Source organism: Scomber scombrus, chromosome 2, assembly GCF_963691925.1.
Source record: "Scomber scombrus chromosome 2, fScoSco1.1, whole genome shotgun sequence".
In the NCBI taxonomy this organism is placed as follows: domain Eukaryota; kingdom Metazoa; phylum Chordata; class Actinopteri; order Scombriformes; family Scombridae; genus Scomber; species Scomber scombrus.
In genome coordinates, this window is record NC_084971.1 from 29,107,893 (window position 1) to 29,122,730 (window position 14,838).

Genomic DNA, 14,838 nt, shown 5'->3' on the forward strand with positions numbered 1-14,838 from the left:
AAACTAATTTTGGGGTTTGGATGGGGCGATACCCCCAACTCCAGGTGTGATGTCCAAATAAGGAAATGTGCAGCAGGTGGATTTGACTCCCCTTGCTGAGAGCTGCTAATAGACATAATACGACATAATATGTATAGAGAAGACCTGCATGCTGTTATTTGACATGGGTTTTCTTTCCAAAAACAAATATAAAAAAAATATTTGTACGAAATAGGTATTCGTAAAAAAAACACTAATTATGCTTTTCTGAATATCATATTCAGATTTGGCTCCACCCCTACTTTGTATACAAAATCCTAAAAGCAGTCCTTTGCATTTTAGTGTCATTTAGCTCATTGTGTTGGTTGTATGGCCTACAATGTTAACAATGATAGAGAGATGGTGACTAGCTGTTGAACGTAGTCGAGCATTTAACTTCTAAATAGTCAGGTATTTGCCCCCTGGAGCTGGTGGAGACCAAACAGGAGTCCAAATACTAACATGTAAAAATCTCTGATATTTTAAGGATTGTTTTTGCTTCTGATACACTGAACATCAAATTTGATCTGGATACTGATGCGGTCAGTCAGTTAACCTGTTTTTCTTCTCTCTCCAGGTTGGCTGGAAATAACCAGAAGCCATGCTGTCGTTGGACGAGCCGCTGGACTTGAAGCTTCCCTCAGGACGGACAGAAGGTCCATTGAGATTAGGAAAGAGGACTTCTTCTTCTATCTGTGCCCCTCTCAGCGCCACACGGCCACGCCTGATATATACAACCTTTCCGTCTCCACCCTCTTCCCCAGGTAAGAGTTAAGAGAATATTCCCATCAACAGACATATCGACAAAGCCTCCATCGTTTCTCCTCTCTCTCTCGAAGACACAAGGACATGCTTTTGCTGATGCCACGTTGCAGTGATTAAGCATAGCACTCTGATAATGCAATAGTATAATAAGTGGATTCTATGTTCTCACTTTCCCAGTAACTTAATATTGTAAATCCCATGAATAGTAGCTCTCTTCTGTCCTCAAATAGACATACATTGTCTCCAAATTTGTCGGTGTGGCTCATAACAAGAGGAGCGTGACACTGACATGAGGTGACCTCAAAGGAAACCACAACTAGGCCTCTATGAAAGTCTGAATGGACTTAATACCTCCGTCCTCGGCGCAGTCCAAGAGCTCAGTTTTATGTTAAATGTGCAATGTGGATCATGACTGATGTAGTCTACTGTTGTGTTTTGTTGTGTGATTTTGCACTCTATTGTGTAGTTGTATATAGCTCTACTAACTTTCCCAAACGGAGGCACGGAGAGTCCTTTTAGTATTTTCTAGAAGATCCACCAACAGCAAGACCAGCTTTACTAGAAAACTTTGTACTTACTAAATTGAATTTAAAAGGAGTTGCTGATGACAAACTCAACTATTCCACTTAATATTAAAGTGAATAAATTAAACTCATAGGCCCTTTTCTCACAGGATATAACATGTCAGAATAGAAAAAGCACAGGTGATAATAAAATTGATGATTGCTAAATTAAAATTACCTTCTTCAGTTTTAGGGTCCTCGTTGTGCATACTGGCTCACTGTCACACTGTGACTTACTGGGACACTTGAATAGAATAAAGCAACTGTTAAAGCAGTTATAATAGTTAAAAAAAAAAAAATGTGATTACACAGGCAAGTTGTCCCAAAAACTGAGGAGCCCTGATGGCAAAAGCACAGTCACCTTTAGATTTCAGCCCCGACTTTGGAACATCTAGACGGGCCCCACCTGAGTATCTAAGCCTGCGGACTGACATTTCTGTTATATAGCTTGGAGCCAGACTCAGACATGCTTTAAAAGTGATCAGTAAAATCTTAAAATCAATCATAAAATGAACAGGGAACCAGTGGAGAGAAGCCAGGATCGGGGTGCTGTGATGTCGTCTGTTAAAACCAGTAAGAAGCCAAGCTGCTGCGCTCTGAACTAGTTGGAGGCGAGAGAGAGACTTCTGTTTTATACCGGAAAGGAGGGAATTACAGTAGTCTAGTCTGGAGAAAGTGAGAGCATGAATGATATTTTCCAGGTCAGAATAGAAGAGCATTGGCTTAATTCTGGAGACGGTTCTTATTTGCAGAAAGAGAGTTTATCGGAGACCAAATAAGAGCAAAAAGGAGAATAATACTGAACTTGAATTAATCATATCGTCAATTTACCCATGAAAGTGTATAGAGAGCTGGAGTCACCTCCGAGCTAGCTGCTGTTTGACCAGTTTCCAGTTTAATTGAAATAAGTCTTTCTGGTTTACTGTTCATATTATAAAATAAATGAACAGCCTATCTAGTACAGTACAGTAAGTTAAGCTTTTCATGCTCATAACAAAGTTAAACTGTGATTAATTAGTTAACATACAAAAAACTAGATCCCATGAAAATGAACCAGCACATTCTAACTTCAGCCATATACATGATACTCACCAGCACTATCCGATATAATTTTTCTACCTTTTTAGCTGTTGTGTCAGCTGTCTAAAAGAAATGATGTGTCTAATTTAACTGCAGACACCTGGCCACCACTCTTCTGTCAAGCTAAAAAAGACACAACATTATGTCCTTTTTAAAATAACTGGCACCTTTATCGTGACATATGAAGTGAACCACATGACATACTGTTGAATAAAAGGCTGGATTGTTAGTAATTTGCATCACTGCAAATATCAGTGTGATTTTGAATGTGATTTTCTTACTCCTGGAACAGAGCAAATTGTGGTTTAACAGCTCAGGTGGTAATATGTCAGGAGCCATTCGTCAACACTTAATTGACTTTGGATTTCTGACAGGATTTAATGCAGCTCTAAGCGGCTCCAGGTGACAGCGAAAAATATTTTCTTTTGGTTCAACATGAGTCAAAAGAGGTAACTCAGAGGTAGCGGTGGTTGTAACAGCGAAGGCACTGTGTTTTCTTCATCTTCATTATGTATCTTTCTCTCTTTCACCCAAACTGTGATAAGGCTTTGAAGCTCTTCATAAATGTTATGCTAAATGTATTCACAAAGTGTTGGTTAAAATGTCCAAATGTAAACTTAGAGCAAGTGTACCCTCATATATAAGCTAACTAAACTAACCTGAGGTACATACAGTAACTATAATTCAACATTTCTAACTGGTCATCACATGGGAAGTATCAGAAAACCTGAAACTTCAGTCTGACAAACATAACACCATTTTAACGCTACTCTATACTTTTCTCTAGATTCCCAGTCTTCCTCTCACGAGCGACACGGGTCCTGTTTCAGTCCTCCGGCCATGGACCTCAGCCTGTCCCCCTCCTCCCGCCACACCTCCTCCCTGTCCCCGTCCCCTTCCTCCCCATCCTCGCCATCCCCTTCCTCACCCCTGGAGTCCCCTCACAGCAGCAGCAGCCCTCAACCACATCTCTTCTCACGGGTGAGTCCAGGCGTTTGCATACAAAAGTTACATTTTGCACACATATAATACCTTCAGTTTCTTAACACTGAATTCACATTGCTCCCCGGCTGAGTGGATGAGGAACACTTATCACACAAATAATGAGCATCCGATAACAAATAGATCCAAGGCCCATTTTACACAAGTCAACATCCATTTTCTCAAATGATTATCGCTTGCAAATTTCGTTATAAATTTGCAAGTCCTGCAGGGTTCTGGCAAAATCATGCAAGTGTGTTTTATATTTCCAGGACATTCCTTCTTCATTATCATGCATCATTCTTGTCGGTCACATCTGTGACAGTGACTAAATCGTACAGCCAGTGTCATGTAAACTGGCCAAGCTGGAGAGAGCTCCTCGTCTTTTACGTGCACTAACAACATTGATATTTTAAATGCTATTTCAAGATGTGTGTTTGTTTAAAAGTTGTCCTGAGCACAGAGCATAATTTATTTTTTGATTGAAAACGTGTCAAAACTAACTGGAGAGGAAATTACCTCAGATTGCAAATTGCATTTTGCATATCCTCAAATTTGGTGAAACGGGCTCATCAGTCGAAAATGCAATACCAGTTCCTCACTCAATTTAAGCCTCGTTGCAGTTACACGGTGCACATCTTAGACTACTTAAGTCACCGTGACGACCCTGGTGCATGCACACATTTTGCAGAAAATACTTGATAACTGTCAGCGTCGAGCAATTAGATTTTGTATAAAATCATACATATTTATAAGATATCTGGATATTTTTGAAACTAAGTCACATTTGCTCTGTGTACCTTGCTGTCGGCTGTCACATACAGTATTACTCTCTTACGGTCTGTCTCGTTTACCTGCATGTCTTTTATTGTGGCTTTGTATTTTATGTACTGTCTGTGCTTTTTATATATGTGTGCCTGCATGTTTCAATTATTGTCTAATAATAAAGCAGTATGTACTCACTCCTTATTTCTATTAACGTTTATATTCCCCATTTCATTGCTTTGCATGAGCTTATGTGTTTCTGTGTTGCATGCTTTAATTAGTTCTAGACAAATACAACTGTATATATTTATAACACAAACATTCTTTTCTCTTTCTATTACATTGTGGTAGATAGATTTCTGAACACCAGGACATACCGTAGGGAAACACACAGTGGGTGTGTACTTTCGTGTAATCAGTTAATCATGTGCAGAAGCATGGCTACAGTCTTCTCAGAATAATTCAGCCAGGGACTGATTGTGGCTAAATGTGCTCCACTCTTCTTGAACAGGATTGAATTGAATTGGGATCCTGGGAGTGAATCTAATTTGTTGCGGCAGTGTCTGCACACAGCACACAGCCGCCCAGTGACTCTGTCTAAATCAAATTCTAGCCGTGCTTGAATGGTAAAACATCAAACACTCAGCTTCTTTGTTGGTCCACAGACACTAAATATCTCCCCCTCTTGGCCCACATTCATCCTTTACTTCTAAAAGTACATTTTTTGAAATTGTCTTAAGCATTTAAAATTGAACTGTGAGAGGCATTCATTATGTCTTCCCAGATGTACTCATTAAGTTCATCAAGATGTCTTTGAAATGTTTAGCAGTAGCTTTTTGTCCATTATAATTCACTTAGCTGGCCGGTGTGGATTAACCTCTGATTTAAAACATGCAAGACTTCAAATCCTCTTAAAATATCCTTATTTTATTATGAATAAATTTAAAATAAGTTTTTTTTTCTCACCAAAGATAGTAGTAGCAACAGTGAAAGTGCTCAGAATAAACACGCCATCTGCTAACATTTCCAGAGCAGAGGCAGCAGATTCCACAGCAGAAATCATCAACTTTTATCCTACAGTATTACTTTCCCATCTTCTCATCGACGAGTTATCTCTTTCATTATGGGCAAATGTGAGATACCACCAGGTTTAAATCTTGGCGAAATGAATTAAAAAGTTCTGTTATCTCAATGTCAGTCTTTTAGCATTTTGTCCTTAATATATGGAAGTTTTCAGACTATTGAGAAACAAGTTAACATGGTATAAATATTGTGTGTCTGTGATTATAGCTTGTGACAAATGAAGCCACCACATCCTTCCTTCAAGTCTATTTTAAACATTTTACCATCATTGTTTAGATCAGTGGTTTCCAACCTTTTTGGCTTGTGGACCCTTAAAATTAAGCAACGGCTACTTGTGACTCCTTACGAGTCACGACAAGTGGTGACGGCAGTTTAACTAAAAATTGGTTTTCTTCTATAGCCTTTTCATTTGAAGTATTTTTAGAAAAAAAAGCAATAAAAAAAATTAAAAAATAAATAAATGTAATTTTGTGTTACAAAAACATGTGATTCTTTATTATCCCTGTACCATAAACCACAGGGGACTCCTTTGTGTCGTCCTGACTACCAAGTTGGGAATCACTGGTTTTGACAGTGCGTTGCTGAATAAACAGCCACACACAGAAAGTTAAAAAGTTAAATCCTTTAACATATTGCACATGTTGTGAAAATGAGTTGTTGCAGAAAATTTGTGTTGGACACATTTTTATCCATCAAATCTTCAGCAAAATTATAAAATAAATGCAGAATGTTAACTTACTGTTGAATAACTTAATGCAGATGTATTTCCACCTCCATGTTTCAGTGTTGAGATCTTCCTTCTTTTGCAGTGACCCCTGTGACCTTTCTCTCCATCCTCCTCCTCTTTCAGGAACCAGCTCGTCATCGAGGGGTAGAAGGCGGAGCTTCGCCTCAGGGTTATCCGTTTTACCTGCCAATTGCAAGCCCACCTAAGGGGTACAGCTTTCCCTCCTCCATGTTCATTGGTCAGAACAGAGAGAAGCAAGTTTCACCGGAGCCCTCATTGGATGGCCAGCTAGCCTGCCGTTGGATGAAGGTAAATATAATTATGAAAACAAAAGTTAATCATTGCAAAATGAGATGCTTGTGTCAATATTCTGCACAGGTTTGTGTTTATTAAATCACAAGTGCAATTGTGGGAATAGCATGTTTCACTGCATGCTTAATCAAATATGCTTTATGATAAGTTTTCTAAAAAAATTGAATAGTCTCAGTTGAGCAATTGACTCACATCAATTTATAACAAGCACATTGAATCTAATAATAAGAATATCCTTTAATGGGCGATTGGGTGAAAAACACTGCAACCATTAATTTGACCACTAGATGGTGCTGAACAAAATATAATTACAGCTGGATGTCCAGAAAAAAAGGAGGTTAAAGATAAATATTACTAGACTTTATACAATAGTAGAAGTAGGTGCTTAAATAAATTTGCCAATTAGGTCAATTAGTCTAATTGATCAATTATTAGCCATAAAAATCCAAACATTTACATTATTTCATAAAATATTAAGATTTGTTCCATTTCTGTATTTTATTATCATTGGTAAATTGATTATTTTGGGGTTTTAGATTGTTGGTTCATACCAAGTTGAGTTCAACGGACTTATGATGAGTATCTTACAGTATATTTTAGAGATTTTAAGGTGCTTATCAATTTAAAAACACAAGTATCATATTGTTTGACATTCTGTATGCATAGAAAGTTGCAATAGGTTGCAAATAAACCAAAAGTAAGCAAAAAGCAGTTTTTTCTAATTGACAGTGTATAAAGATATTTCATGAAAATTATGACCTCAGCGTCTCAATCATCAGAGTACTTATGAACCTGTTTGTTTAATAAAACAAAAGCCAATGAGATAACATATGATTACATTCGATAAGGTCTGAGTCAACTATAGAAGAATACAATGTTCACCCTACTGTGGAGTGGAAAAAATTAAATCAAGAGGAGAATGTAAAACCATGGTTTTAATTAATCATGAATCCTGAAGGTTTCATTAAAAGTATGACCTCGAATAAATTGCAAAACGTCAACTTCAGTTGCATTTGGAGCAATTACACAGTTCTGAATTCAGCCAGCATCTAATCACCCTCTACTTCTTTGTCCTGCAGTGCCACCTGCTGTTTGACTCTCTTCAGGACTTGGTGGATCACATCAACGACTTCCACGTCAAGCCTGAAAAGGATTCTGGATATTGCTGTCAGTGGGAGGGCTGTGCTCGAAATGGGAGAGGCTTCAATGCCAGGTACCCTGTTATCACTGAAATGTCAACATGTTTCATTCACTATGTCAGCTAAACTATGCAAATATCCTGCTTCGGAATGGTTTGGCGTAACGCTCATCTGTTAAGTCATATGGGAGCTTTTGTATGTTTGAACTTTTAGCAGTAAATGGTTGCGTAACAGAACTGGGTTAAGAAAAAGTCTTAATGTTTAATTTGAAGTAAGTGTTTGAAGCTGTAGATTGTAGTGTTTTTAAAATTGTACATTAAAGTGTTTTCTGAAGTATGTCACCAATATACATCACCGTTATAAAAGTGAAAAAGGCTGCAACGAATCAATATTCTCAATATTTTGTGTTTATTAGTTGTTTTTCTTTTTGGAAAATGTTAGTCACCAGTGCCTTCACTGCCTCTTTGTTTGAAATCGTACATTTTGCATCTCTGTGGCTGGGAGCACTGATGGATCCCTCTCCAATGATTTAAACTACTTCTATGCAAAGTTTGGGAAAGACAAACAATCACATACACACACCATCAGCAGCCCGACCCCAGGTGTCAAGGTAGACACAGTGGTACAGTGTCTGAGAAGGACACAGGCTAAAACAAGCCCCCGGGCCAGATAACATCATACACTGAACACTGTGCTGAGCAGCTAGGAGGAGAACTACATTAGCTTTTTCAGAGCTCTGTCACTATTTTCACAGTCCCGTAGATATGGAAACACCCACAATCATCCCCATCTCCAAGAAGAGAAGCCTAAAGGTCCTGAATGACCTCAGACCTATAACCCTAACATCCCTCGTCATGAAGGCCTTTGAGAGGATTGTGAAAAGCCATATCACTACATATCGTGCCAAGAGAAGGGTTGACACTGCTAAACTTTTCGTACTGTACTCTGGCCATAAACACCCAGAGGGTTCAAACACAATGGCCTGACGCCTGTTGACAGATCTCTCGTCCGCCTTCAACACCTCACAATCACACATCCTGGCAAAAAAAAAGAAGACCTGTGTAAGTCTGTGGGTTATGTACTTCCTCACCCTAAGAACACGCTGGTCAACAAACGGCTTTCTGACATTCAGCACACATCCACTGGCTTCCCCCAGAGCTATGTACGCTCACCCCCGCTGTTCATCCTGTACACAGATGACTGCAGACGCCATCATCCTAACCTCAACCTGTGAAGTTTGCAGACAATACTCACACACTACTCCTTTCCCTGACCTCATGGTATGATCGAAAAAGCGCTTCATTTTACAAGAACCCATCTATGTCCTAGACATGACCTTTGGATGGCTGCCCTCTGGCATGTGTCTGCACTGCCCTGTAGCTATGGTTAACTGGAGGAAGGCAACAAAACTCCAGGCCCTTCCCCCTCTTCCTCTCTCGCCTGAGATTAAAGCTCACACCGACCGCTCTTCTGTAACACTCCCCCCAACCCACCCATTGAATTGAAATGAATCATCCAAGAAATATGTATTTTGGTATTCAATTGTCTACTTTTTGTTGCTTGCTGAATGGCTGATGGTCTGTGAAATACCAGGGACAGTGATGGAAATAAGTCTAGGACTTTTAGGTTTTATCCCTTAAAAAGTCTGATATGTTGTGTTTTGTCAATAAACCGAAACCTAAAAAGGTAAACTATATCATACTTACGCTAAGTACTATATTTAAAAACAGGACTCCCAAGCACAAGTTTGTAAAGAGTGACCCACCAGTTGCTCAGTATGGTCTAATAATTTGTATTTATCATTTAATGGAGCTCCAACAGTCACCATTTTCAAGACAACATAAGGCAAGAAACAGTATAAATCATCAAACGCTGAATGATGTAATGTTGGAGGACATTTGGTCAATATGTTTCTGTTGTTTCTCGCACTGCATGAAAAGCAGCATGCAAAGCAACATAAAAACTTATTGGCTCACATATACTTATGCAGTGTGATCTGCAGTGCCCACACAGTAGACACAATAGAGTTAGTTTGTTAATAATGAAATGAGAGTTAAATAAAGCTAAAGCGTCATTATAGGCAGGGCTGTTTGACTGGATCATGACCTCACAGTAGATATGATGTTATAATTCTCGTAAATTTGTGTGGTAACTCATTACCAGAAAAGATATAGAACAAAAGCAACTTGTCATATGTGCGTGTGTGTGTATATGACATAAATGTGTGTTTATTGTTTCATAGGTATAAAATGCTGATTCACATCCGCACGCACACCAATGAGAAGCCACACCATTGTCCAACCTGCAACAAGAGTTTCTCACGTCTGGAGAACCTGAAGATACACACCCGCTCACACACAGGTGAGATCACAATGAAAAGAAAGAAAGGCAACTTTAAAATGTTGCAATAGTCTAGTATGTTTTTATTATTGCCAACAAACCCAGTGAGAAGACTGAACCCTGATATATAACTGATATTGTCCAGATCTATTAAAAACCTGTAAATTCACCACACCGTCACACTGGTGAACAAAAGCACTGTAGTACATTTTTCCTGCTGCTGTAAATATTCACTTTAGCACCAAATCTGCAGCTGAATAGTTTATCAATAAATGCAGTATTTCCTTATGTTTGAGTAATGTTTGCCAAAAAGTGAAGTGCCCAGCAACAAGAAAATTATATATATTTAAGCGCAAAATATATTAGGCTTATTTTTAAAGGTGTATGTCCTCAGTACCACAGACAGGCTAGGGAAGTCAGAAAGAATATAAAACTTTTCATGGGTTTTTGACAATAACAAATATATACTGTAGAATATCGGCAGTTTTATCCTTTAATCAGCACAGTTGGGTACAAGACGTTTGGGTTCCAGCGTAGAGGGGACATATTAAAGTGCATCTGTCACTTACCACCTCACACTTCCATCATCATGCTTTCCATGATGTTTATAGTGGCAGCCTGAGAGTTAAAAACCTCTGTGTTAATTTGTGTCCCATTATTGTTTTAATATCTCTGACCATCAATATGATTTAGATGACTTTAACGATGATATATTTGCAACTTTAATGCAAATTTGAATCAAAGACTATGAGAGTAAGTATGAAGTCCTCATAATTCATTGTACTGGCTTAGCTTGTATTTATGTGCAATTCTTTTGTCTTTTTGGTTAATAATGACACATAAGATAGGATGACTGTGGCTCAGAGGTAGAGCTGGTCATCCACAATACATATAAGATAAGATAAGAAAAAGATAAGATAAGATATTCCTTTGTTCGTCCCACAATGGGGACATTTGCGTTGTTACAGCAGCAGTGAACAGCAAAATAGAATATAAGAGCAGCAATAAGAAAAGAATAAGTACAAAAACAATAAGAACAATAATATTAAAAATATGAAATAAAAATAATCGTGACATTATTTACAACAGTAATATTGGTATTGAGTGGTAATATACCAGAGGTGATATTCTTATTGCACAGATTAAAGTGAAATAAATATATATGTATATTATATGAATATTGCACACAATTGAAATTATTAGTATTGTCCCTATACATGAAATACCAATAGGGCGCTTAACAAAACTCAAAGACGCTTTTTAGAAGAGATTTGAATTTGATGAGGTCAGTACAATCACAGAGAGATGTGGGGGAGTGAGTTTCAGAGAATGGGGGCGGTAACTGAGAAGTTTCTGTCCCCTCAGGTCCGGTGCTCGGTCATGTGAGGCGAGGAAAGGAAAGTGGTGTAAAAATGTATTTGAGTGTTGCACTTAGTTCGACTTTTGAGATAGAGATTTTAAAAAAGAATGATTAAAACTGAAGCAGCAGAAGCCAACTATGGGTTAAGCTCTAAGCACACTGGATCTTACATTTCTATTCCATAATGCGACTAATGACATAATCATTAATTATTTTCTCAGGTTTTAGAGACCCTCCTCCGCAGAGCCACATAAAATACAATACAAATGTTTGCACAGGCTGAGCAAACCTCCCTGTTATCAGTAAACAGATTGTAGTGTGTCAAGTTGGTGGAGCCTGTTCCTTTTAGTTGCTGGGAATTTTTTTTTTTAGTCATGAACCTTGAAGTGGAAAATCCAACTATGCTGTAGCCAACATGGATGTGGTGTTTTGTGTTTAATTCCCTCGGGTGCTCCTAGGGGAAAATGTCTGTTTCCTTCTCTTCATTACCGCTTGTGAGCCTTTTACATAACATAACAACTTAAGACTGTGTCTGTGTGACAGCGTCTGATTCTTGACAATTAACTCATGAAAAGTGGCTTTATTTAATGGAAAAAAGCTATTAAGACCATTTCTTATTTAGTATGATTTTAGCATTTACTCAAACTGCATCTTTAAAGGTTAACAGTTGAAACAAGGTTCGCTGCAGAGACAAAATAAAACAGAAAATAATCTGTTTTTTGGTTATTTGGTCTTGAAAGGAACAGTGTGAGCAGACTGTTGATTCTGCATGCTGGACCAAGTGACTCTTGTTCGACTTTGTTATGACTATATCATCTATCACCTCTGTGTTTTTACGACAAGCTAGAGACAGGGAATATCTCTAATTATGGACATCCTGAAAAATACGTTTTTTCATTCAAATATATTTATTTATTTATTCCTGTGAATGTTTCAGATCTAAAGACTGTGTTTAGGTTGCCTGCAATACCATTTGCTACAGTTTTAATTTAGGTGTCAGGTGGCCTTGTGGTTAAGATGCAAACAATATCATTTAACCATGTTCCTAGTATGACCCAGCTGAGGACCTGTCCCTACTGAGTAACTTTCTAACAATAGAGGAAACCTTGTGAAATAAGGCAGTATTGATGATCAGTGACATGTTAACTAGCCTCATATATCAACATGACTTTACCTTTCTTCTACCTTGTTTCGTGTTACTCTTGTCGATGAGGAACTGCTATGTGGCACAAAGAATATTTTGTGTTCTTGTAAAGGAAAGTAAGTGGTTTACCAGCCTCTCCCTCTCTGGTACTGTATGATATCAGCGCAGTAGTTTTCCACAGCGGAAGGAAATTGTAATTGTTAATGACTTTTGGTAAATGGTTAATGGACTGTATTTGTATACCACCTTTCTAGTCTTCTGACCACCCAACAGCAGACTGGCCTGTGACTCGTGCCACCTGCAGAGCCATAAAGTGTATTTATTACCTCGCCACATTCACCCATTCACACGCTGGCAGGCGGCCATGCTGCCATGCTGCCAAGCAAGATAACCGCTCATCAGATGAAGCTTATCATTCACACTCATTGCACAGCTTTTGGGAGCATTTTGGGGTCCAGTCCAGTATCATGCCCAAAGAAACTTCAATATGTGGACTGGAGAAGCCCGGGAATCGATCCACAGAATAATGGACAAACCTCCTGAAACCTTTTTTGAAAGCATTTCTGTTTTACTTGTATACGTTGTCATTGTTCTGTTTGGCTCACAAAACAATCTCACATAAAGGTCCATTTAGCTGGTGTTCTGGATGTTTTGATTATATCTCATGAGCTTCATCAGTTTGTCCATTTTTCTCTAGGCAAGAAAATCTGTTTGAAAACTTTGATTATAGCTCTGTGTGGTCCTGCTATAGCAGCATGTATGTCTGTATTGTAGAGATGTTACACATCAAGATCAGTTAGCTTGTCAAGAGGAGTACCACACAGTTGTTTCATGTTGTCTCTGTCAAAATCCAGTAGTGGAGACTACACATTTTGAACAGAAAGCATAAAAAACTGTGGGTATGGAGTCTGTCCCCTGGTGTTATTGCTCAATTGTCTCTGTAGGATTAGAATAATGGTAAAAAGACAGCATAATAAAGTAGTAGTACAACATTTCAAAATGTTTTATCACAACATGTGGCTCTTCCACCTGCAATGAAGCCTGTTCAGACAGTCCCTCCCTGGCTCTCTTATTTAAACCGTAATCAAATAACAACTCATTAATAACTATTTTGTCTTTTGCTTGTTTTGTCCTTCTGTCTCTTCATCATGTGTCTCTCTTTCTTCCTCTAGGAGAAAAACCCTACATCTGCCCCTATGAGGGCTGCAATAAGCGCTACTCCAACTCTAGCGACCGCTTCAAGCACACTCGCACTCACTATGTGGACAAGCCATACTACTGCAAGATGGCAGGCTGTCTCAAGCGCTACACAGATCCCAGCTCACTACGCAAGCACATCAAGGCCCATGGGCACTTTGTGGCCCAGGAACAAAGCGCCCCAAGTAGGATGGGGACTGGTTTGGGTCTCCCCGGGCACCAGAGCGCTACTGAAATGCCTTCTGTGGGCAGGGCTCACATCATCATCCCTGGGGCTGCTGCAGCTCTGCTTGGGGGTCTGGGGACCACTTATCCCCTCTCAGCTTTCTGCCATGCCAGAGCTCTTGGTCACCATGGGGCACCGCTGTTTTCCATGGGTGGAGCAGGAGGTGGCATAGGGCCGCTTGGCCTCTCTGACTCACCACTTTTACACTTTGGACTTTCAGCTGCATCGATGTTGGGGCTGGGAGCCCTCGGAAGTCTGGGGCGGATGGTAGGCAAGGCGGTGGAAGGCGAAGATGAAGAGGAGGAAGGAGAGGGGGAGCTGGAGGGGGAGGTGCTCAACCTGTCTGCAGGAGTGGGGCCCAGACAAAGTGACCCCTTGTCCTGGGTGGTTGTTCCCCCAAGGGCGCTCCTCCTCAAACCAGCTGTTGTCAGCTAAGGTGTGCACTCAGCGATGTACAGATCCAGGGAGTGTGTGTTTGTGTTTTTCTGTGTCTGTGTGGAGTGTGGATTGTGTGTGTGTGTGTCTGAGATCAAAGGTCGCTGTCACCTGTAGAGCCATAAATGCACTTCAGTCGTTCCAGCCCAGAAACAGCTGAATGCAGACTAAAAGACTGAAAATTACAGCTGTTTCTGTGTGCATGGAAGTTAAGCAAGACCTTTGAGTGTTGGGTTGCAGCAGGATTTTGCACCAGTCATGTTTCAGCTATCTTTAAACTTTAAAGGGGCAGTTCACCCAAATTACAGAAAAAAAAGAAAGCCATGCAGATTAAGTTTTATTGACTTAGATTTTGAGATATCCGTCTCTGTTTGGTGAATGGTTAGGTTTTTATGCTAAATTCCATCCTACCCTGTTGTTTCAAGGTATTGCAGATGTTTTACTCTACTTCTACTCCTACTTCTTAAGTCCTTGGAAGTCGTGAAATTTCGGGTGGACCTTCATCTACACCTTTACTTCACTGACAGAAAGCATTTTACAGTGGACTATCACCTGTATTAGATTTACTACACCAGGTCATGAATAGAGCAGGTGTTCTAACCATTTTGTAGTTTTTATGTTCGACAACCCCCACTGACTGCTTCCACTGACTTTTTATACATATATAAATATGGAGGTGGAAAGCAGGATTATGGGGCGCAAT

General features: G+C 39.4%; 1 protein-coding gene across 1 annotated transcript; it reads left to right on the forward strand.

The window, feature by feature from the left end:
* The first annotated feature begins 619 nt into the window (after positions 1-619).
* On the forward strand, positions 620-14,274 carry LOC133986579 (zinc finger protein GLIS2-like). Its single transcript, XM_062426327.1, has 6 exons — positions 620-782; positions 3,214-3,407; positions 6,106-6,291; positions 7,374-7,507; positions 9,676-9,794; positions 13,450-14,274. The coding sequence occupies exons 1-6, from the start codon at positions 620-622 to the stop codon at positions 14,133-14,135; spliced, it is 1,482 nt and encodes a 493-aa protein (XP_062282311.1). The 3' UTR covers positions 14,136-14,274.
* Positions 14,275-14,838: the final 564 nt, after the last annotated feature.